Source organism: Sus scrofa, chromosome 16 (assembly GCF_000003025.6).
Source record: "Sus scrofa isolate TJ Tabasco breed Duroc chromosome 16, Sscrofa11.1, whole genome shotgun sequence".
NCBI lineage: Eukaryota > Metazoa > Chordata > Mammalia > Artiodactyla > Suidae > Sus > Sus scrofa.
In genome coordinates, this window is record NC_010458.4 from 68228977 (window position 1) to 68253987 (window position 25011).

The window sequence follows — 25011 nt, forward strand, 5'->3', positions numbered from 1 at the left end:
CTGCTAATCCCAAATACCTAATTAATCCCTCCCCAACCCTCTTTCCCCTTTGGTAACCCTAAATTTGCTTTCTACCTCTGTGAGTCTGTTTCTGTTTTAAAAAGAAGAATAAGCTCATTTGTACCATATTTTAGATTTCACATATAAGTGATTATGCTCATACGGTATTTGTCTTTGACTGATTTACTTCACTTAGTATGATAATCTCTAGGTCCATCCACATTGCTGCAATCGGCATTACTTCATTCTTTTTCAAGACTGAGTAATGTTCCACTGTATACCTGTACCACATCTTCTTTATCCATTCCTCTATCAATGGACATCTAGGTTTTGTCCATGCCTTGGCTGTGGTATCATTTGTACTTGGTGACTGGACTTAAAAGATCTGTCCATTTCAATGTTTTATTATTTTTTCCAAGAACCAAGTTAGGAATGTTTTATTATCAAGTAGATTATCTTAAAACTTTTTTGGCGTTTCCGTCGTGGCTCAGTAGTTAACGAACCCGACTAGCATCCATGAGGACGGGGGTTCCATCCCTGGCCTTGCTTAGTGGGTTAAGGATCCAGCGTTGCTGTGAGCTGAGGTATAGGTCTCAGACGCAGCTCAGATCCTGAGTTGCTGTGGCTGTGGGCAGTGGCTATAGCTCCAATTCGATTGGACCCCTAGCCTGGGAACCTCCACATGCCATGGGTGCGGCCCTAAAAAGACAAAAAGACCAAAATAAAAAACTTTCTTAAAAGGAACAGATTTCTGGTTTTAGGACAATATAATTTTAAAAAGTGGTCTATATTCTTTTTTGAGAGAATCTGAAACCTTTGTAAATCAATATTACAATTGTAGTATCAATATAGATTCTGACTAGAGATCCTAAATTTGTAGAATTTTACAAATCGTTACAGACATTTGAAAAGGATAGGTATTCTCCTTAGGGTACAAAGTTTGAAATATTTATCACAGCTAATACTCTGTAGCAAACCACCTCAAATCTCAGTGGCTTAAACAAGAAGAACGTAGTAATTTCTTCATGAGTCTGTAGGTCAGTTTGTGGCAGTTTTCCTCTTCTCAGCTGGGCTCATTCATGCTTCTGTCATTAGTTTCTGCTGGACTGGCAGCTGGACTCTCTCACATGGTTAGTGGTTGGCTGGCTGTAAGCCGGGGCCCACTGCTCTCTTCCACATGGTCTCTCATCTTCCATCAGGTCAGCCTGGGCTTGTTTACATGGAGAAGCAGACATCCAAGAAAGAAAAAGGAAGCAAACAGGGCAAAGGCTGAAAACCTGCAAACGGACACTTCTGCCACATTCTGTTGGTTGCAGAAGTCACAAAGTGAACTCAGATTGAAGAGGTCAGAACAAGACTTCATCTCATAAAAAGAAGAGCTGCAGAGCCATACTGTAAAGAGCATAGATATAGAAAAAGAGTCAAGAGCTGTGGCCAGATGGACAAAATGAACTTCAATCATTTAAGAATTTCTTATCCTAGGTGCACTGTGAAAACTGGGAACTTTTAGATGACCTTCAGGAGGTTTAGACATTGTTTCAAATTGATTGCAGAATGTGTTTCTCCATATGGATATTAAACAATGCTTTTAGATTCATTTATGCCTTTTCCTTAAATTCCACTTTGTTTGCTATTAATATTGCCATCCCTTACTTTCCAGAGTGGAATTTTTATGAGTCTCCTTGGGCCATAAGTGAAAACAGTAAATCATTCAAGTCCCTATTGGACAAACAAAAAACATTTTACTTGAATGCACAAGTATGATTCACTCGCCAACACTTCCTCTCTCCCATCCAATGTTTTTGTAATTTCATTACAGATACATCCTAACTTATATGTTAACGTAACTCACATCAGGCTGGTTTGCTTAAGAATAAAGGCTAGGACCTCTCTCACAGATCTCACCCTAGACAGTCAAATTAGAGACAGAAGCTCAAGAAGGGGTGCCCACCCCTAGCTGTGCTAGTAATGCCGTCTACGCAATTTTGTCCTGCTTTACAATCTTTCTGGAAGTTCACCTACTCCAGAAACATTCCCTGTTTTAAACCCACAGGGAGCACTTCTTCATCAGCTAAAACTGTTATCAGCTCTGCATTAAAATGAAATGCAAGGAAAAACTCCAATCATTTTCATCACTTACAGAAAAACACATTTTATTTTGCAATGTTTGCAGTACACTCACTTCACATGTACTTCCCCTTGGGCTTCGCTGGAGCCTCATAAAATTTGGTAAATCTGAGTCAGAGCCAAGGACAGTATATTTCCCATCCGCATCCCACTTAACTCATGGAAGGATGAAGTGGTCCTGACATTTACGCTGTTGAAAACAAAACCCACGCTGGCATTCTGACAACATAACCCCTTATAGAGCCATATGGCACTGGATCATTTTTACCCTTTCCCCTCACTCTATCTCTTTAAGAATATAAACTTCCCCCCAAACACCAAGTGACTCTTTTCCAGGTGCCCTGACGTCTCCTCCCACAGCCCCCTCCCTCCGCCTGCGTAACACTCCCCACTCCCTGCAATTACTGATTTACAATCTGCCCTTCCCACAGTGTGAGCTCCACGGAGCAGGGGCTGATTTTTCTTTCACTGTCTGTAGCCTTAGCACCAGGCACATAATGGCTGCCTAATAAATTTGGGTTAAGTTGAAGAAAACAAAAAGCTAACCTTAAAAAAAAAAAAACCTATCATATGATAGCAGTGGGAGCAACAGTTATCCTTGGGGAAGAGGTGAGTGATGACTGGGAGGGGCAGGAGGGGCCTCGGGCCGCTGTCACCCTCTACCCCTTCACCTGGTTACTTGGGCACGCTCACCACTTGATCATTTAATGAACTAAACTTGAGACTGGCACACTTCCTGACCATGCTAGAGGTCAACAACAAAAAAGTTTAAATCTATCACAGTTTTCCAACAAAATGAAAGAAGGAAATACAAGCATTTGGATACTGCCATTAAAGAACAATTAAGACATTAGTTTCTGAACCCTGTGAAGTTAACTTTCAAGTGGGGACCAAAATGTTTTCATTTATGTTAGAAAGTGCACTCTCAGCCATGGAAACTAACCAGATGTATTCGGCAACAGTCACAGGGAGAAAGATTCATTGAGATAAAGGATATATAATGCTTAAAGCAGTGCTAAGTACATAGCGCTACATGTTAGCTATTATTACACTTTTTAACATCGAAAACAGTTCCAAATGAAGGCTGAACCTTAGATCGCAGCAAACTTTCTTCATTAGAATCCGAGATCTGTTTTGTCCTTAACGCTTTCAAAAAACAGCTTTAATAGCCTGAATGGAGTGATACCCTCACTTACGTAATTTAGAGAGTCCACATCAACACCTGGTGTCTTTCAGTCACACCCAAGGAAGTTGAAACTCTGAGGCTGACTCAGAGCATCTGCACGGAAAGAGAACCCAGAGGCCCTCCATTCTAGGGACTGTCCAGCAGCACGCGACTGGGGATTATTACAAGTACAAGCCCCCCGCCCAGGTCTCCTGCCCCAGACCCCGACTCACTTAGTCTTGAGAGTAGGGCCCAGGGATCTGCATCCTTTAATGAGCCCTTTGAGTGATTCTGAAGAAGATGGTCTGCAGAGAACAGAGTCTCTTGTTTTCTAGATGAATGAAACGGTGGCCAGGGAGAAGAGCGATCTGCCCAGTCCTTTTTCTGGTTCATGAGTATGCCAGGGCTAGAATGAAGGTCGCCTTCTACCACTCCCGTGGTATTTCCATGATTCCATGCTACAACAGCCTAGGACCCAGAATCAATCTGCCCTAAACCCCAGTGGCTTACTCCATGGAGGCCTTGGCCTTTTACCCACACATGAGGTAAATGCAGAGGCACAGAAGCCCACCTGAATATTCACTGGATATGCAGAATCAGGTACTTGAGAAACACAGAATTCAAATCACAGCACCACTGTTTACAGACCACGTGATTCTGAGAGTTACTTGAAAAATGCATCACAGAACATGTCAAAGAATGAGGTTCCAGTAAAGAGGAGCTGGTACTAATGCCACCTTAAACATGGCACTAAAGCTATACTCTTCACCTGACTGGAGGAGAAGGATTCTCAAAGTGTGGTCCTCTACAATAGAATCATCTGGAAGTACTTTTTAAAACAGGTTTTCAGCAAAATCCCTGGTGGTCTAGTGGTTATGGTTCAGCACTTCCATCGCTGCAGCCCAGGTTCAACCCCCGATCTGGGAACTGAAATCCCACATCAAGCCATCGCACTCCATGGCCAAAGGAAAACAAAAAACAAAAAACCCCAGAAACCTCTAGCGAACCAGAAACACTGGGGTGAGACCCAGAAGCCTGCATTAACAAGCAGGCACTCCTTCTGCATACAGAAGTCTGAGAAACACTGGATCAGGGCTGTGGATAGAGAGCGTCTTGCCAGTGAAAACACACCTGTCAACAAGAGCCAGGTGGTGCGGAAGACTCATTTAATACTAGCAATTTTCTGCTAACACAAGGGAAGTGAGTGCCACCTACTGCCTTATTTTAGAATGCAATACTGAGACTGGTTCAATTCCTCACCCGATAATTGAATTCACTCTGAAAAATGAATCAACCCTCAACGAGCTATCCAAGCAATGGAAAGCAGTGTTGGAAGGAGACATAAAACAGTCCTTACCTAGAATACAACTCTCTGAGTTCAAGGGCATGGAGAGTTTAAGATAAAAACAGTCCTTACCTAGAATACAACTCTCTGAGTTCAAGGGCATGGAGAGTTTTAGATTAATATATCTAATAAACTCTTGCAATTTCGAGTTACTACTGAAACAGTAAAGGAAAATATAATCCCTCACCCAGTAGCTTATGCCAACTGTGAAAGGAAAAACTGAATCACAGAATGCCCTAAAACACTGCTGAACTACTGAAATAACTTGGAGTGAGGCTTATCTCCACCACCCCTCCCCAGGTTCAAGAGAAAAATCAAGTGAAATATTAAGGACAAGCTTTCTTATCCTATAACCTACTCAAGTCCAATACCAAAACTGCCACCTGCAGGACACTAGCTTGAAAGTTAACATTCACTTCAAATGGCCCTCAAAAAAGCCTTCTGAATTATATACTCTGTTAACTGTATTTAAAGCTGATTTCTCCTTTCAAACTGCAAATGCATAAAACGTACTCAGAGGCGGGAATTCCCATTGTGGCGCAGTGGAAACAAATCCAACTAGGAACCATGACGTTGCGGGTTTGATCCCTGGCCTCGCTCAGTGAGTTAAGGATCCTGTGTTGCTGTGAGCTGTGGTGTAGGTCACAGACAGGCTTGGATCTGGCGTTGCTGTGGCTGTGGTGTAGGCCAGCAGCTGCAGCTCTGATGGGACCCCTAGCCTGGGAACCTCCATATGCCGCGGGTGCAGCTCTGAAAAGCAAAAGAATATACATTATATACCCAGAAGCTCACAGGAGATGGGCAAAGCCTTATAAATATTCATGTAAAACTAGCAGTTGTGCTTTGTATTTCAGTAATTCAATGACAAATCATAAAAAGCATTGGTCTTTAATTTCTGTTGGCTTCAGAAAATAAATGGTAAAACAGAGACACTGCGGAGTCGGAATACCCCCATCAGAGAGCATGCGTGATAGTTCGGTTTCGAAGCTCCTGAATATACTCTCTGGCGTGGGCGACTGCTGTCTTTGGTGCCTCACGTGGAGGTGGGGGGCCTTCCACCAACTTCACAAAATAGTGGCAAAAAACCTTCTCCATAATCCCAAAGCGACCTCTGCCGTGGTATCGGATGCGTTTCAGGTACTGGCCTCGCCCTGAGGTGGACTCAGCTAGACAGGGAAGAAAAAGAGAATTATGGGAAATGACTGTAACCACAAGATGACAGACAGCTCGATCGGCTGAGCGATTTCTGTCCTCGCCTCAACAGGATTCTAAGACTACTCGAGCCTGCTGGCTGACTGACTAGAGCAGACTCACCTCAAGGCGACCACCCCCCAAATCCTTCCTTCCTAAGAACCAAGTGGTGGAGAAACAAAGAATGAACAAGACTAGCAAGGGCCCTTCCTTCATGCAGTGCGCACTCCAGAGGAGAAAAACAGAAAATAAACGTGATCATTTCAGTCAGTGATAAGCGCTAACAGTGATGTGACAGAGATTAATGGGGGTGTTGGAGGGCAACTTCAGACTGGGGGTGTGAAGAGGCCTCCTTGAAGAAGAGACATCTGATCCAAAACCAGAGAGAATCATTCATGCAAATATCTAGGGAGAAGGTTTTCCAGGCAGAAGGAACAGCAAGTGCAAGGGCTCAGTGGTGGGAAAGTGCTTGGCTTGTTTTAGGGAAGAGAACCTGCTGAATGAAGCATAGCAAGCAAGGCAAAGAGTGCTGCAAACAAGGGAAACAGATCAGAAATAAAGGCAAGACTGCAGAAAGCCCTGGAGCTTGAGGGAAGACATTCTGATTTTACTCCGTGTGCAAAGCCTCTGGAACCAATGGTTCCCAAGTGCTGTCCTCAGGCTAGCTACACCAAAGTAACCTAGGGAAAATATTTAAGAGGCTGAGGCTGACGCTGCAGTTTCCTGGTAGTCTAGTGCTTAAGGATCCAGCAATGGCACCCCTGTGGCTTGAGTTCAATCCCTAGCCCAGGCAGTTCCACATGCCACAGGCATGACCCAAATATTTAAAAATTAAAAAATAAAATAAAATGCTGTTGCTAAGAACCCGTATCTGGAGAGTCTAATTTAGTATATTTGGAGTGGGCCTTAGAAATTACATCCTTAGCAAACAACCCCTCCCCTGCCCAAGCAACTCTGATTCACAGCCAGTTTTAGAAACTCCTATATCATATCTGCCTCCTCCCCTCCCCTCCCCCATTCCACATCAAAGTTTGACCTTGTAAAATTTGAAGAAACTTTTTAAATAGAACAAGAAGTCCGTTCACCTGTTCACTCTCAGGAAATCAGAGTAGCAACTACCTTCTACTAGCCTAAAGTTTATTTAGTTTTACTTTTTTAGTTAATTTAATAGGCCTTTTTAAAAGGCAAAATCTGTAGACTACATATCAAATTAATCCACTTCAATGATCACCATTCTTTCATTCTTACCGTGACAGAACTTTACATCACAGGGACATATCAAAGTGTATGCTCCATAACCCTCTAACTACAATCCCCTCATGAAATGGGTTTCAGCAGAAGCATCCGAGCTTTGCCAAAGAGAAAGCGAAGGATGAAAGTGATTAAGAAAACTGCCCGCGGTCTCAGTGAGATAAAGAGAGAGCTACTGCCCTTTTATCAACCTCATCTACTGAGCACTAAAGAAATAACTTTAATTGACAGAACACTGTAAACCAACTATAATAGAAAAAATAAAAATCATTTTAAGAAATAAATTAAAAATTTTTCCAAAGATGGGGGTGGGGAGGGGGCGAAATGTGTGTAAGGAGTCAAAAGATACAAAATTCCAGTTATAAAATAAAAAGTCAGGAGTTCCCGTCATGGCTCATGAGGATGCAGGTTGAACTGCTGGCCTCGCTCAGTAGGCTAAGGATCTGGTGAGGCCTTGAGCTGTGGTGTAGGTGGCAGACGAGGCTCGGATCTGACATTGCTGTGGCTGCAGCGTAGGCCAGCAGCTGCAGCTCCGATTGGACCCCTTAGCCTGGGAACCTCCATATGCCGGGAGTGTGGCTAAAAGACAAAAATAAATAAATAAAATAAAATAAAAAGTCATGGAGTTGTAGTCAGTCCATGGTGACCACAGTTAATTATACTGTATTACATATTTGAAAGTGGTAAAAAAAACCAGATCTTAAAAGTTCTCATCACAAGAAGAAAAATTCTGTATGTGTGGTGACAGATGTTAACTAGACATTGTAGCGATTACTTTCTTTCTTTCTTTTTTTTAGGGCTGCACCCACAGCATATGGAAGTTCCCAGGCGAGGGGTTGGAACGGAGCTGCAGCTGCCGGCCTACACTACAGCCATAGCAACGCCAGATCCGAGCTGCATCTGTGACCTACACTGTGGCCAAACTGGATCCTTAACCCACTGAAGAGGGCCAGGGATCGAACCCACATCCTCATGGATACTTGTGAGGTTCGTTACCACTGAGACATCATGGGAACTCGCTGGTTACTGCTTTATACTTTATACCAAAATTGAATCATTATGTTGTACACCTGAAATTAATGTCATATTCAATTATACTTTTTTAAAAAGTTAGTTAAGTTTTTCCAAAAAGAAAGTAGCATTATACAAATCACTCTATAATGAAGTAACACCAGGTGCCCTGTATCCACCTGGCAGGAGGAAACTTACAAATAAGAGGAGGATAAAAAACTTCTAAAAAGGTTTTACAAACATGATGGCTACTTTTATCCAAAATTGCTACTCTATCCAATTTGAGCACCAATTTCCAAACACTCTGAGAATAAGGAAGACTACACCAGTGAAATAAGTATCAAAATTAACTGTGCAGCAGTACATAATCAATCAAAACACAAGGATCAATCCTACCAGGATCTATGGTAACTGTCATTTTCTTCCCATCTCTCCCAAAACACATAAGAGCACACATTCAAAACCTGCTTTAGCCATTTATTCCAGTTACTGTTTCATCCTCAAGTCATAAAATATCATATGCCTATCTTTATACACATAATGCCATCATGCTTTTATGCCAAAACAAATACGTTAATTCTTCTGAAATACCAAGATTCTTTAATACTTTGGAATGGGAATATACAACACAGCCTGGAATTCCTGCTGTGGCTCAGTGGAAATGAATCTGACTAGCCCCGTGAGGATGCAGGTTCAATCCCCAGTGGGTTAAGGATCCAGCACTGCCAAGAGCTGTGGTGCAGGTCACAGAGGTGGCTCAGATCTGGCATTGCTGTGGCTGTGGTGTAGGCCAGCAGCTGTAGCTCCGATTCAACCCCTAGCCTGGAAACGTCCATACGCCTCAGATGCGGCCCTTAAAAAAAAAAAAGATTTTGAACACCGAATTTGATTAAAAGGTGCCGGTGGGGCAGAAACATGCATAAGAAGACCAAAACTACATGGGCTACGTGTTTTAAATCGCTAACTGTGTGGGCAGTATACCCACTGAAGGCACTCAATATTTGTTGAATTAAAGAAAAAGCATTAAAACATCTCAAAGATGGAAACAACCTTCTAAAGATAATGCCCAAGATAATGTTCTTCCAAAGATAATGCCCAAGAGGTACCACATAGTTAAAATACTGTCAATATTTCCTATTACTGGTATTTAATGAGAATCTTGACATTTTAGCTTTAGAAACCCTCCCCACTTCTTCCTTCATTACTCTTAGCCCGGAAGACTGATTTACAAAGTCAGCCGACCACTTTCCCTGAAGTGAATCACTTCAGATGCCATGAATCACGATGCAGTGACATTTTATTAGTCCATGTCCACTTGTTAAGGCCTTTTCACAGAGTCATTAGTCACCATTATAAGTTGGGAAAGGAAATGACCTTTCAAAGTCTGTGGTCACGCAACACCAGGCATTAGTTTTAGACCGATGGCAAGCATTTGAAGGAATTACCATGTAATGAGAACATATGCTGCCAAAAAAGCATTTCCCTTACAATGTCTGTACTTCCTTATTTCAGGGGACGGAAAGAGCTACTGCTGACATGAATTGGTAGCCAACAGTTAACTAGTCTTTCAAAGCTCTAAAAGAAGCCTATGGAATGAAATGTCTAAGCCTTTTCGAAGACTCTAAGAAGATAAACCAGTTTCCCACATTTTATAGGTAAGAATCACTAGAGTAATTACCCAAGACTCTCCCCTGGGGTTTCAGATGCAGTGAGTTTGTGAGGCCTGGGAATCTGTATTTTTAATAAGACTCTCAGGCAACTCCATCAGGGAAGTGTAGCAAATACAGGAATAAGAAGCCTGACATGTGGTCAGACACTCCATCTTCCTGAAGGCACTCATCTCTTTTCCCTTCATTATGGAGATCAGGCCACAACATACATGGCAAACGAATTTTTAAAATCATAAGACAAATCTAAACTTATAAGGCTGACTTAAGAAAAGAGATTATGGAGTTCCATCATGACTCAGCAGTTAGAGAACCCAACTAGCATGAGGAAGCAGGCTGGATCCCTGGCCTTGCTATGGGCTGTGGTGTAGGTTGCAGATACAGCTCCAATCTTGCATTGCTATGGCTGTGGCATAGGCTGGTGGCTACAGCTCCGATTTGACCCCTAGCCTGGGAACCTCCACATGCCATGGGTGCAACCCTAAAAAGACAAAAAGACCCCCCACAAAAGAAAAAAAAAAGAAAAAGGAAAGAGATTATGAACACTGAACTAGATGAAAAGAAGGTGCAGGTGAGGCAGAAATGGACATAAGGAGACCAAGAAAACAAAGACTCGCTCCCAATGGACTGGTTATGTTGATTTTTTTTTTCCTCTTTTTTTTTTTTTAACGGCCACACCCACAGCATATGGAAGTCCCCAGGCCAGGGACTGAATCTGAGCCATAGCTGTGACCTAAGCTACAGCTGCAGCAATGCTGGACACTTTAAGTCACTGCACTGGGCCAAGGAGAGAAACCACACCACAGCAACCTGAGCCACTGCTACCAGATTCTTAACCCCCTGCGCCACAATGAGAACTCCTGGTTAAACTGATTTTTGCTTGAAGGCGACACTGAACTTTGCCCCTTCATTTGGGAAGACAAGACGAAGCTCCTCACCCTATCTCTCTACACTACAATTACTGAAACAGATTTAAAGACAAATTCTATTTCACTTGCCTCTGAACTCCATTATGAAATATTGTCTATCAGCTAAGAAGGCAATATTCCTATGAAATTGTGTAAAATTAAATTTGATTTGATATTCAGGCATAGAGCAGGAAAGGTCACCAAGAACTTTTAAGCAAATGGTCTTGCTCTTTATCCACTTCATCTCTTCCCGTGACTCTGGGTCCCCCCAGCCTTATTTATTCATGCTGCTCCCAGAAGAAAACACTTATGATTAACTACTGTGGCCTGAATCTTTTGAGTTTGCCATTTTGATTTCCCTCTGCATCTATGCATGTATCAGAATATAATTAGTTAAAATTATATTGCAACTGAAAATCATAACTCCTCTGAATTTTAGAAACAAGTATGCTTGCCAGAATCAATTCCAGGTGAGCTGAGGTAAGATTTTAACTTAACCACTCCAGCAAAGCAGAGATTATGTGACAAAGTGGAATTTAGATTTTTTTTTTTTAAACTTCTAAGTGTTGAAAGATGATGTGTGCACAGCTAACTTCCCTCCTAATGATTTAGCCTTTCCCCTTTATTTGGAGAAGAGCAATTCCCCTATCTTGAGTTTAAATGTCTTTAGATAAAAAACAGCCCTTCTTAAATATAGGTTTGGCAGACTGGGAAAATTTTGCTTTTTTATCAACACCTTTGTTTGGTAACAAAACTGCTGAGCTTAGGAATAACTGCTGCAATAATTTTACTGTGGTGTTGGGGGTGAGCTTTGTAAGAGAGCTTTGTAATAAACACTGACCTCTTTCTAGAAAAAGAGCTGTGTGAAGGTATGCTACTAAAAAATTCCGTATATTTGTAGAGGACACCATGTCTCCCAAAGCATGTGGACTTACACTGATTTAATGTGATGTGGAATAACCATTCAAAACCAGAGGTAATGCTTCAGGATATAATAACAAAAGGGAACAAAAACATCTGGGTCATCTGAGCCTTTGCAGGCCCCTTGGCTTTGATAATTCAACAGATTTTCCATTCTGATAATTGGATGGTTAACCTACATAACATCTTTTTGGATTAGGTACCTGGCCTGACACATTATAAATAAAAGATTTTTTTCTTTTTATGCCCACATCTGCGGCATATAGAAGTTCCCAGGCTAGAGGTCAAATCAGAGCTTCAGCTGCTGGCCTATGCCACAGCCATGGTGACTCCGGATTCTTAATCCACTGAGTGAGGCCAGGGATTGAACCCTCATCTTCACAGAGACATCAGGTCCTCAACCCACAGAGCCACAACAGGAAATCCCTAAACAAAGATTAAGTCTACCAGTGATCCTTTATATATCTCCGATGGGTTGACAAAAAAATTCATCTTTCAAAAAATCAGTTACATTCTTCCTTAGTCAAAACCTTTCATGATCTCCATCTCCTTACAGAATAGGTAACAATAAAGCAGTAACGTTGTAACCAATTACAAAAGACTAATATTAGCATGCTGAAGGCTGAAGAGTAAGCTATTACCAGCAATTTTCACTGGCAAACACAACCCTAAGAAGTTAGATATGAAAGACTATTATTAGATAAAGAACTTGGCATCACTACTGGAAGACACTTTGCAAAGCTAAGAATATTAAAGATCTTACCTACATACAAATTGGATCTGAATTCCACATTGTGGTCTCTCACTGCCATATCTTGTGCTTCTAAGAGAACCTTAAACAAGGAAAAGAAAGGCATTCATATGGCTGACCCTGAACTAAAACAGAATTAAATTTCTCATTTCTTTTTTTTTTTTTTTTTTTTGCTATTTCTTGGGCCGCTCCCGCGGCATATGGAGGTTCCCAGGCTAGGGGTTGAATCGGAGCTGGAGCCACCGGCCTACGCCAGAGCCACGGCAACGCGGGATCCGAGCCGCGTCTGCAACCTACACCACAGCTCACGGCAACGCCGGATCGTTAACCCACTGAGCAAGTGCAGGGACTGAACCCGCAACCTCATGGTTTCTAGTCGGATTCGTTAACCACTGCGCCATGACGGGAACTCCTCATTTCTTGTTATCTCTATAATATGACTGCTAATCAGACCTCTTCCTTTTATGGTCAACTTTAAAAAGGGAACATCAAATGATAACAGTACTAAGGAGAAAGGGTACAGTATGCTTTCCTTCCTTGGACAAGAACTGCCAATGCAAAGAACACAGTCCATCCTGCTGAGTTTTAAGTGGAATGCGTAAGCTATAAAGGAGATAACAGCACTTGCAGCAGTACGCTCAGTAATGAACATTATGTCTTTGAATCACAGACCTGTCAAAAAATTCAAGAAGCTCAAGAACTAAATCTTATCGAAAATTCTTAAACTTTGGATCCAAAATAACCATTAACAACTCAGACAAGTAGAGAAAAAGCATACTTGAAAATTTCCTTTAAGAATTATCAGGAGTTGCTATCATGGAGGTGCAGAAACGAATCCAACTAGGAACCATGAGGTTAAGGGTTCGATCCCTGGCCTCGCTCAGCAGGTTAAGGATCCAGCATCGCCATGACCTGTGGTGTAGGTCGCAGATGTGGCTCGGATCTGGCACGGCTGTGGCTGTGGTGTAGGCTGGTGGCAACAGCTCCGATTAGACCCCTAGCCTGGGAACCTCCATATGCCTCAGGTGCGGCCCTAAAAAAGATAAAAAAAAAAAAAAAAAAAAAAAAGAATTATTAAATTTATACTCCGTAGATATTTGGAGTAAGTTAATTTCCTTTAAAACGCATTTTTAAAAATAGGACAATTCTCAGAAATAACAGAATCAGATCTTTCACTCATTTAAAGATGAAGAATGTAGTACTAAGCTGGGTACACAGCAGATACTTAATAAGTCCTCTCTGAATAGAATTAAATACAGGCATTACAATAGAGTCTCTTAGAAGTCTGAATCCAATAATCTCAACTCTTCAACTAGTAAACTGAAATAAGATCGACTTTATGTGAAAATTAAGTGAAGTATGAAAAATAATGCTGATAGCCTCAGACGTCCTCAACCCAGTTTTTTTTTCATTTCTTCCTTTTTTAATGTTTTTTATTTTTTTGTAATTATTCAAATGAATTTATCACATCTATAGTTGTATAATGATCGTAACAATCTGATTTCACAGGCTTTCCATCCCACAGCCCAAGCACATCCCCCCACCCCCCTCAACCCAGTTTTTTGAAACAAAAACATTCATATGCCTAGAATGGGTCAGCACAAATACCATTAGCACATTTGTACCTAGTGAATCATCTATATTTAGAGCTAGAAGGGTTTTTAGAGACCATCTAATCCGATTCCACCTAGTTTACAAGTGAGAAAAATGGAACAGGACACGTGTCCTGCCCGTAGTCCCTAGAGACATTGTCAGAGAAAAGACGAAGACTCCAAGTCTGAGTCCAGTGCTCCTTCCACTCAACTAGGTATAAAACCACAAGCTCTCAGTTGTGGAAGTGACACAAAAATCTTCTAAAAAATGTATCAAGCGCCCAATGATTAAAAATAAGATGGATCACCTCATAGACTGTAAAATATAAATGACTATCTGATGCAAATAAAAGGATCTCAGGAGTTCCCTTCGTGGCTCAGCGGAAACGAATCCGACGAGGAACCATGAGGTTGCAGGTTCTATCTCTGGCCTCGCTCAGTGGGTTAAGAATCCTGTGTTGCCATGAGCTGTGGTATAGGTTGCAAATGAGGCTCAGATCTGGTGTTGCTGTGGCTGTGGGTTAGGCCAGTGACTACAGCTCTGATTCAACCCCTAGCCTGAGAACCTCCATATGCCATGGGTGCAGCCCTAAAATGACCACACACACAAAAAAAAAAAAAAAAAAAAAAAAAGGCATCTCGGAAAAAAAAAACTTAAACCACAAAACATTCTTAAGGTATAAGGACAGTAATCAAACTGAGTACCCTAAATCTGAATTATATAAACTATGCATTTATACCAGAGAATTTGGTTTTTAGGCCAAGCTTACTAACACATGAGTGACAGCTATGTGCGCACTTGCAGCCAATCTCAGTTTACCTCTTTAATTATTTGAGCCCCCTTTTTGTCACTGAATTCCAACTGAGCCAAAGCCTGGTCAATAGACATTCCTCGTATCTAGAATTAAAGGGTAACAGACAAGAGAAAATAAATTATTTTACAATGAAAAGTTAAAGCCTCACACAATCCAAATAACTTTTAAAATTAGCTAATTAGGAGTTCCCGTCATGGAGCAGCAGAAATGAATCCAACTAGGAACTACGAAGTTGCGGGTTCGATACCTGGCCTCTTTCAGTGGGTTAAGGATCCGGTGTTGCCGTGAGCTGTGATGTAGGCCGACAGCTGTAGCTCTGATTAGACCCCTAGCCTGGAAACCTCCATATGCCACGGGAGCAGCCCTGGAAAAGGCAAAAAAAAACAAAAGAAAAAAAAAAAAGAATAAAAATAGGGAGTCCCCATCGTGGTGCAGCAGAAATGAATCCAACTAGGAACCATGAGATTATGGGTTCGATCCCTGGCCTTGCTTGGTGGGTTAAGGATCTGGTGTTGCCGTGAGCTGTGGTGTAGGCCGACAGCTGTAGCTCTGATTAGACCCCTAGCCTGGGAACCTCCATATGCCTCGGGGGTGGCCCTAAAAAAAAAAAGACAAAAATACCAAAAATAAATACATAAAATTAGCTAATTAGTTGCACGTTAATTTTTATAAAACTGGGGGAAAACTTCTCTCATTAAGAATAAAAATAGGGGAGTTCCCGTCGTGACGCAGTGGTTAACAAATCTAACCGGGAACCATGAGGTTGCAGGTTCAATCCCTGGCCTTGCTCAGTGGGTTAAGGATCCGGCATTGCCATGAGCTGTGTTGTAGGTCACAGACATGGCTCAGATCTGGTGTTGCTGTTGCTGTGGCGTAGGCTAGCAGCTGTAGCTCTGATTCGACCCCTAGTCTGGGAACCTCCATATGCCGTGGGTTGGCCCTAAAAAAGAAAAGACAAAAGACCAAAAAATAAATAAATAAAAATAAAAATAGCTAAATGCAGGTAAAAGAAGAGTTTGAGAAGGGATACTACCACCCGCTTTAGGACATAATCAAATATTTTAAACTATAAAACCTGGATTATAATGATTTCAATAATAATAAAAGAGAACAGACGTGACAGAGAAGGATCCAGGTTGGCAAGGACCACACTAGGCATTAAAAGCATCTCCTTCTCCTACAGAATAGACGTACTACATGTGTATTTGCTACTTTTTCTTCTCTCATATATAAATTTCATCTTCTGGGGAAAAAACTTAAAAGGCAACAGTTGTGTAATAGGTTGAATTAACTTTTATAGATATATAAATTTGCTTCCGTCATTCTCTAATTGTAACCAGGTTCTTTTTTCTCTTTAATTTAATTTAATTTAATTTTTTTTAGTCTTTTTGCTATTTCTTTGGGCCGCTCCCAAGCTAGGGGTTGAATCGGAGCTGTAGCCACCGGCCTACGCCAGAGCCACAGCAACGCGGGATCCGAGCCGCGTCTGCAACCTACACCACAGCTCACGGCAACGCCGGATCGTTAACCCACTGAGCAAGGCCAGGGACCGAACCTGCAACCTCATGGGTCCTAGTCGGATTCATTAACCACTGCGCCACGACGGGAACTCCTGTAACCAGGTTCTTGATGCCTTTGTTTCAAGTATCTACACAGCCAACATGACTTAGTTTCTCAGGAGGTAAAAATTAAGCAAAATCACTCATCTCTAAGCAATCATTTTTGGGTTACCTACCAGAAGTCTTATCATGTAATTATACTTCTCACTTTTCTGAGAAATCAGGACAAGTCTTTTAGCTTCTTTCCCTAAGTGTTACATGGTAATGGTCATTTTAGCTTACCAGTTTTGCTAAATACCACATCTTGTCTTTGCTGTACTTTATTTGTCTTCGACAATGGTAGATTTCCTTAAAAATGGTAAGAAAAAAAATTAAGCAAGTTCATCAAAATGACAGTAATACACTGCTAATATAGTTTGTACTTTCTATGCTAATAAAAACGCTTCCATAAGAAATAAAAACATTTTTAAGAATTTGGAGATTCTTTTCCCCTATACAAAGTTATATTTTTCCAAATTCTCACTATGTTATGAAGATTACTAAAGGAGAAACAGAAACTGTAAAATGGCTAGTTTGTGCCAAAAATTGCAACATTTCTATCCAGAGTAAAAGATTTAAATGAGAGTATTTTGAAAACACTTCAAATGGCTAGCTAAAAGAGCAAAAGAAAAGGTACGATTAAAAAAAAAAGTTTCCAGTTAGTGAAAACAATGGTGAAGTGGACAAAATAACTATTTTCATAAGAAAACCAATTTCTAAGTGTTTGGTCAAGAGCATAGGCTCTAGCATCAGACCACCCAGGCTGGAGTCCCAGCTCTACCACTTACCAGCTACAGAGCCAAGCTACTTAACCTCTCCCTGCCTTATTCTTTAAAATGAAGATCACAGATCTGGAATCTAATAAACAGCAAAAGGAACCTGTCTCCAGAAAAGAAACAAACTCAGGGACATGGAGAACAGACTTGTGGTTGCCAAGGCGCGGTGGCGGCGGGGGGAGATGGACTGGGAGTTTGGGGTATAAGCAATGAGATCCTGCTGTGTAGTACTGGGAACCATATCTAATCACTTATGATGGAACCTGATGGAGGACAATGTGAGAAAAAGAATGTGTGTGTGTGTGTGTGTGTGTGTGTGTGTGTACGTATGTATGTATATATGTATGTATGTATGTATGTGTGTGTGTATATATATATATAAAAAACTGGGTCACTTTGCTATACAGCAGAAATTGACAAAACACTGTAAATCTCCTATTAATTAAAAAATAAAATAAAATGATGATAATAGTACCTAGTGCACAAAACCATAAGAAGGATTAAATAAAGTAACCTAGGTAAAGATGGTACTTTACAGTGCCTAGCACGTGGGAAGACCTTCAGCAATGTTAGCTTTTACTATCTTTTGTTTATAGCAGTAGGCATATCCAATTGCCTGGTTTAATCAAACATCCAAGAAACCATCTACAGTTCACAAAGCACTTGAAGAGCCCAGGATTTTATGTGACCTAGCTGTATGCAATGGGAGAAAAAAACATTTTGTAACTACAAATAGCAGTTCAGAGAAATCAAGCGACTTGTCCAAAATCACAAAGCTTGTAAGTGCCCCTCAGGGAAGCAGAAAGGGCCTAATACCACGTCTGGCAGGTATATCTTTGAAGTTTCGTTATGACCCTAAAACCCAGATTCTTTCCACTACTATACCACACTGCCACTGTAAAAAAAAAAAAAATTAGACAACATTTTCAAGGCAAATAATGAAAGAGAGACCTCAGAACTTTCTAACATTCTGACTCCTGCTGGAAATTTTCAAATGCCTCAGAAATAACAGAGTTTTCTCAAGTGGCCATCTTTTAATATGTAGCAGATTTCATTTCAGCTGCAATACAAGTTGACAGGCTGAAAATTGTAGCAAAAGCCCAATTATATTTTAAGCAATAAAGTGTCCTGCGGAGCACGGGACAAGACGGAAGAACTGTCATGACTGATAACGTTAATAAACAAAATTCATACATTCGATAAAATTTTTTACATAGATCCTTTCAACACTTGGTTTCCCACAGTGGGATATCTAAACCTGAATTGTGTATGATATCGTAATCCTGGAAAGACATTTGGGAAAAAGGAATCCCGTGTTTATTCAGTCATGCTCTTCTAAAACTAAAAAGCTCCATGAGTTCCTGTCATGGTGCAGCGGAAACAAATCCAACTAGCATCCACAAGGATGCATGTTCGATCCCTGGCCTCACTCAGTGGGTTAAGGATCCGTCACTGCCGTGAGCTGTGGTATAGGCTGGCAGCTGCAGTTCTGGCTCCAATCTGACCCCTAGCCTGGGAACCTCCATATGTCGCAAGCGTGGCCCTAAAAAGCAAAAATAAAATAAAATTAAATTAAATTATAAAGCTCAACATTTGCTTGAGACAGGTGCAACACCTAAGGGGACTCTCTAATGATAAACTGGACAAAGTCTCAGTAAATAAATCTATTGTGGCAAAAAGATAAAGTGACAAAATTGGAGGTCAGAAGGCCCGGTTAAATATCACTGCTATTAATTAACCTACACAGTAAAATTAGGTAAAGTTATATTAGAATATAATGTGCAAAATAATTATTCAAACGAAGTAAGCTTAAATTATGAAATTTCTAAAGTAGTAACTTTCAAAGAAGTTAATTTATTTTTAAATGCACAGAACAATGCAAACAACAAAAAATGTCAGCTAAAGAAGGTTCTAGAGTCTTACAGGATCCACATTAATGACGCATAAGCCTGACTTATTATCAGTATGTCAATTAATCCACAAATTAAAAATATGTCTCTTATAGAAATGGTCATTTAAGAGTTCCCGTCGTGGCTCAGCAGAAATGAATCCGATTAGGAACCATGAGGTTGCAGGTTCGATCCCTGGCCTCACTCAGTGGGTTAAAGATCCGGTGTTGCCATGAGCTGTGGTGTAGGTCGCAGACGCAGCTCAGATCTGGCGTTGCTGTGGCTGTGGTTTAGGCCGGTGGCTATAGCTCCAATTAGACTCTCAGCCTGGGAAGCTCCATATGCCGTAGGTGTGGCCCTCAAAAGACAAAAAAAAAAAAAATGGTCGTAAACTATATATAAAATAGAGAAGTAACAAGGATCTACTTATAGCACAGGGAAATTTACTCAACACTATGTAATAACCCATATGGGAAGAGAATCTGAAAAGGAACAGATTGTATATGTATAACTGATTCACTTTGCTATACACCTGAAACTAACACAACACTGTAAGTCTATAATATTCCAATACGATTTTTTTTAAAGCTATTTGTTTTGGAGTTTCCATCATGGCTCACTGGTAACGAACCCGACTAGCATCCACGAGGACGCAGGTCCGACTCCTGGCCTCGCTCAGTAGGTTGAGGACCTGGTGTTGCCATAAACTGTGGTGTAGGTCGATGTGGCTGTGGCGTAGTTCCCTCTCCTGGGAACTTTCCTATGCCACAGGCGTGGCCCTAAAAAGACAGGGGGGAAAAAGTTATCTGTTTAAACTATTAGCAACTCTTTTTCCTTCTTCATTCCCAATCAAGGGGAGGTCTTTTTTTTTTTTTTTTTTTTTTTTAATGGCCATACCCATGGCACATGGAAGTTCCCAGGCCAGTATAAGCTACACTGCAGGTGTGACAATACCAGATCCTTTAACCCACTGAGGCAGGCTGGGGATTGAACCCACACCTCCGCAGCAACCTGAGCTGCTGCAGTTGGATCTTAACTCACTGTTGCCACAGGGGGAACTCCTTCGATCAATAAATTAGCTCCCCTAAATAAGAAAAAATAAAACTATTAATTCAGACTAATATCTAGACAGCAAATGAATTTTAACAAAATACATGCTGTCAGGTTCATATAAAAACTAAGCAAATTAAATTACTACTGAATTGCATTCAGTAGCCTTAAATCCCAAAGGCCTTTTAAAAATGTTATAATTAAAATAGTTCTATTAATAGTAAGTGTATTTCTAAAGTACTTATCACAGTTTTTTTGTTGTTTTTTTTTTTTTTGGGCCATGACATTGGGAAGTCCTGGGCCAAGGATCCCAAGCCATTGCAGTAAAAACACCAGGCCCTGAAGCCCTGCTTCACAAGAGAACTCCCAAGGTTTATTTTCTTAAGGATTCAAATGTTCCCATCTTTTTTATGCTATTATTACTTAAACTTTTTAATATATGTGTATGAATCCCACAATTAGTTCACATTAATCTAGAAATTAGTCTTCTATTTCAGACTTGAGCAATCTCTAGCAGTTTGGGAAAGGATTCTAAGCAGCTAAAGATCAGATAAAACTCTAGAAAGAATACAGTATCTCTGGAAAAAATCCAGTGATTACATTCAAACCTTAGGTTCAAGGGTTTGTGAATTACCAAAAAAAAAAAAAAGGAAAAAAATCTCAAAGCCAGTTTGTCTATATTCAAAAACAGAACACTGAAAAATCTTATTTATGATTTAAATATTGGCTAGTGCAGGGCACCCAGGCCCCAAGGATTCTAGAAGACTCACCATGATGTATTGTTATTTTTTTATTAAGTAATAAGGTTATCACTCTTTGTAAAGTTGAATAGATAACAAATACTGGCCAATGGTTTAAGCCCAACTCCTCATGCTCCATTATGAAGCCTTGTGAAGTCAAAAAACAGTCGAAATTGTCTCAAGTTATTAGCTTAGTTTTAGAGTTAAGGTCCCTATTCAGGAGGTTAAGTCACGGCAAATAAATATGTAAAACAAAGACAATTTTTTAACTATCAAAAAGATAAATCTAGGAGTTCCTTTCGTGTCTTAGAGGTTAACGAACCCAACTAGATCCATGAGGACGCAGGTTCAATCCCTGGCCTTGCTCATTGGGTTATGGATCCGGTGTTACCATTAACTGTGGTGTAGGTTGAAGAGGTAGCTCAGACCTGGCGTTGCTGTGGCTGTGGTGTAGGCCGGCAGCTGTAGCTCCAATTCGACCCCTAGCCTGGGAATCTCCATGTGCCGCAGGTGCAGCCCAAAAAAAGCAAAAAAAAAAAATATATATATAAGTCTAGAACATTTTCTGTACTGACTAAAGGATCAAGCAAGCTGCCATACATATTTTCTTTTCTTAACATGGAATAATAAATCACTGCTGGCCACAGAAGCGTAAGAGCACTTTATCAACATCGAGAGATTAGTTCTACCCTCAAACTTACAGCTGGTCTTCGAGGTTCTCCGGGCAGCTGTGGAGGATAAACAATTTTATTCTTCTTCTCCCATTTTCGAGATATTTCAACGGAAGCACTTGTGTGGATATGCGACTGGGGTAAAATGCTGTGAGACGAAAGAAGCCTGCAAAACAACAGACACTCAGACTTTTTCAGAACTTATCTATCTTCCGAACCACATCAGCTTTAATTTTCTAGACGTATTCATTAAGAGAGACCACTATTACATAAAATACCACATAGAGGTAGTTTATTGATGGCTAAGATGAGTGAAAACTCAATAACTTATATAATTCAAATAATAAACAGATATTAACCCAAGACTTCTTGCCCTGATTGGCCAATATTTATTTTCTTAGAGAATTTCCTACCACACATATTTTTTATATTGAGGTATAGCTGATGTACAGTAAGTTTCAGGTTTACAGCGGGTGATTCACAATTTTCAAAGGTTACGTTCCATTCAGTTCCATTCCAAAATACTGGCTGTATTCTGTGTGTTGTATAATACACCCTTGCAGCTTATTTACTTTGTACCTAGTAGTCTGTACCTCTTTACTGCCCCTATTTTGCCTCTCCTCCCCTTCCCTTTCCCCACTGGTAACCTCTCATTTATTCTCTGTATCTCTGAGTCTGTTTCTTCTTTTGTTACATTCACTAGTTTATTTTTTAGATGCTACATATAAGTTCTACCATACAATATTTGTCTTTCTCTGTGTCTTCATGGAGGCCAGTCGGGTTTGTTAACCTCTGAGACATGACAGGAACTCTGTATTTCACTCTTTTTGATGCAAGAGTAAATGAGAGATTGTTTTATTAGTTCATCTTCCTGCTAGTTCATTATCAGTATAAAGAAATACCATAAAGTTCTGTGTATTGATTTTGCACCCTCCAACTTTACTGAATTCATTAACTACCTTTTTTTGGGGGGGGCTGCACCCATGGCATATGGAAGTTCCCAGGCTACGGGTGGAAACGGAGCTACAGCTGCTGGCCTACACCACAGCCACAGCAATGTGGGATCCGAGCCGCATCTGTGACCCACATCACAGCTAACGGCTACGCCAGATCCCTGACCCACTGAGCAAGGCCAGGGATGGAACCCACATCCTCATGGATACCAGTCAGATTCGTTTCCGCTGCACCATGACAGGAACTCCCTCATTTCCTACTTTTAATAGATTTTTGGAGTCTTTGGTTTTCCTACTTGTACCAAGTTACATGTAAATAGTAATAGTTTTACTTCTTCCTTTTCAGTTTGGATAACCTTTATCTCTTTTTCTTGTCTAATTTCTGCAGCTAAGAACTTGGACTACTATGTGGAATAAAAATAGCAAGAGGACACATCATCTTCTTGTTCCTGACCTTAGAGGGAAAGTTTTCAGCTCTTCACCACTGAGTATGAGGTTAGCTATGGACTTGTCATATATGGCCTCCACTGTGCTGAGTATGTCCACTCAGTATGTGCTTTGTTGAGAGTTTTTACCATAAACGGATGTTGAGTTTTGTCAAATGCTTTTCCTGAATCCACAGAGATGATCTTATGATTTTTAGCCTTTATTTTGTTAATGTAGTGAACTGCACTGAGTGGTCATTGACTTGTTTGTAGATGTTAAACCATCCTTAAATTTTTGGAATAAATCCCACTTGATGATGGTGTACGATCCTTTTAATGTATTGTTGAATTCAGTTTGCTAAGAATTTGCTGAGGATTTTGCATCTATGTTCATCAGGGACAGTGAGCTATAATTTTCTGGGTGTGGCACCCTTGTCCGGTTAAAATCGGACAGGATAATGCTGGCCTCTTAAAATGTTCTTGGAAGAATTCTGTACTTTCCAGTTTTCAAAGAGCTTTAAAATAGTTTTAATTCTCCTTTGAATGTTTGGTAGAATTTACCAGGGAAGCCATCTAGTCCTGGACTTTTATTTCTTGGAAGGCTTTTGAGTACTGACTTAATCTCCAATCTAATAATCCGTCTGCTTAAATTTCCTATTTCAGGAGCTCCCGTCATGGCTCAGTGGTTAACAAATCCAACTAGGAACCATGAGCTTGTGGGTTCGGTCCCTGGCCTCACTAGATGGGTTAAGGATCCGGCGTTGCCGTGAGTCATGGTACAGGCAGCAGACGCAGCTCGGATTCTGCGTTCTGTGGCTGTGGCATAGGCCAGTGGCTACAGCTCTGATTAGACCCCTAGCCTGGGAACCTCCATATGCCGTGGGTGTGGCCCTAGAAAAGACAAAAAAAAAGAAATTCCGATTTCATCATGATTCAATCTTAGTGAGTTGTATGTTTCTAGGAATTTATCCATTTCTTCTAATTTGCCCAATTTGTTGGCATATAATTATTCATAGTAGTCTCTTATCCTTTCATTTGTTTGTCTTTTTTAGGGCCACACCCATGGCATATGGAATTTCCCAGGCTAGGGGTCCAGTCAGAGCTGCAGCTGCCAGCCTACACCACAGCCACAGCAACACAGTATCTGAGCCATGTTTGCAAACTACATTGCAGCTCATGGCAACGCCGGATTTGTAACCTACTTACAGAGGCCAGGGATCAAGCCCTCAGCCTCATAGATACTAGTTAGGTTCTTAACCTGCTGAGCCACAACAACAGGAACTCATTTTTTTTTTGGTCTTTTTGGTCTTTTTGGTCTTTTTGCCATTTCTTGGGCTGCTCCTGCGGCATATGGAGGTTCCCAGGCTGGGGGTCCAATCAGAGCTGTAGCTGCCAGCTTACACCAGAGCCACAGCAACTTGGGATCCGAGCCGCATCTGCGACCTACACCACAGCTCACGGCAACGCTGGATCCTTAACCCACTGAGCAAGGACAGGGATCGAAACTGCAACCTCATGGTTCTTAGTTGGATTCATTAGCCACTGCGCCACGACGGGAACTCCTTTTTTTTTTTTGTTAATTTAACAGCCACACCTGCAGCATATGAAAGTTCCTAGGCTAGAAGTTGAACTGTAGCTGCAGCTGCTGGCTTACACCAAATCCACAGCAATGCCAGATCAGAGCCACATCTGTGACCTACACTGCAGCTTGCAGCAACACCAGATCCTTAATCCACTGAGCGAGTCCAGTGATCAAACCTGCATTCTCACAGACACTAGGCTGGGTTCTCAACCTGCCGGACCACAACAGGAATTCCACGATCCTTTCTATTTCTGTGGTATCATTATCACATCTTCTCTTCCATTTCTAATTTTATTTATTAGAGTCCTCTCTCTTTTTGCTTGTTGAGCCTAGCTAAAGGCTTGTCAGCTTTTTTTTGCTATTTTTTTTTTCTTAATCTTTTCAAAGAATCAGCTCTTAGGGTTTTTTTTTTTTTTTTTGCTATTTCTTGGTCCGATTCCGCGGCATATGGAGATTCCCAGGCTAGGGGTCTAATCGGAGCCGTAGACACCAGTCTACACCAGAGCCACAGCAACGCAGGATCCGAGCCGAGTCTGCAACCTACACCACAGCTCATGGCAACGCCAGATCGTCAACACACTGA

General features: G+C 41.0%; 1 protein-coding gene across 4 annotated transcripts in view; it reads right to left on the bottom strand.

The window, feature by feature from the left end:
- The window catches only part of MRPL22 (mitochondrial ribosomal protein L22), a 49379-nt gene continuing 25116 nt past the window's right edge, over nucleotides 749-25011 (bottom strand). For 2 of the 4 annotated variants that reach the window (XM_021076707.1, XM_021076705.1), the window contains exons 3-7: nucleotides 21499-21634; nucleotides 16586-16651; nucleotides 14750-14827; nucleotides 12350-12419; nucleotides 749-1392 (exon numbers count right to left, since the gene is read on the bottom strand). In XM_021076707.1, coding sequence (XP_020932366.1) covers nucleotides 1196-1392; nucleotides 12350-12419; nucleotides 14750-14827; nucleotides 16586-16651; nucleotides 21499-21634 — 547 coding nt within the window. In that variant the 3' untranslated portion in view covers nucleotides 749-1195. Of the gene's footprint in view, nucleotides 1393-5506; nucleotides 5804-12349; nucleotides 12420-14749; nucleotides 14828-16585; nucleotides 16652-21498; nucleotides 21635-25011 lie in introns of those variants that run through there. The other 2 variants (XM_021076706.1, XM_021076704.1) reach the window with 1 other exon arrangement.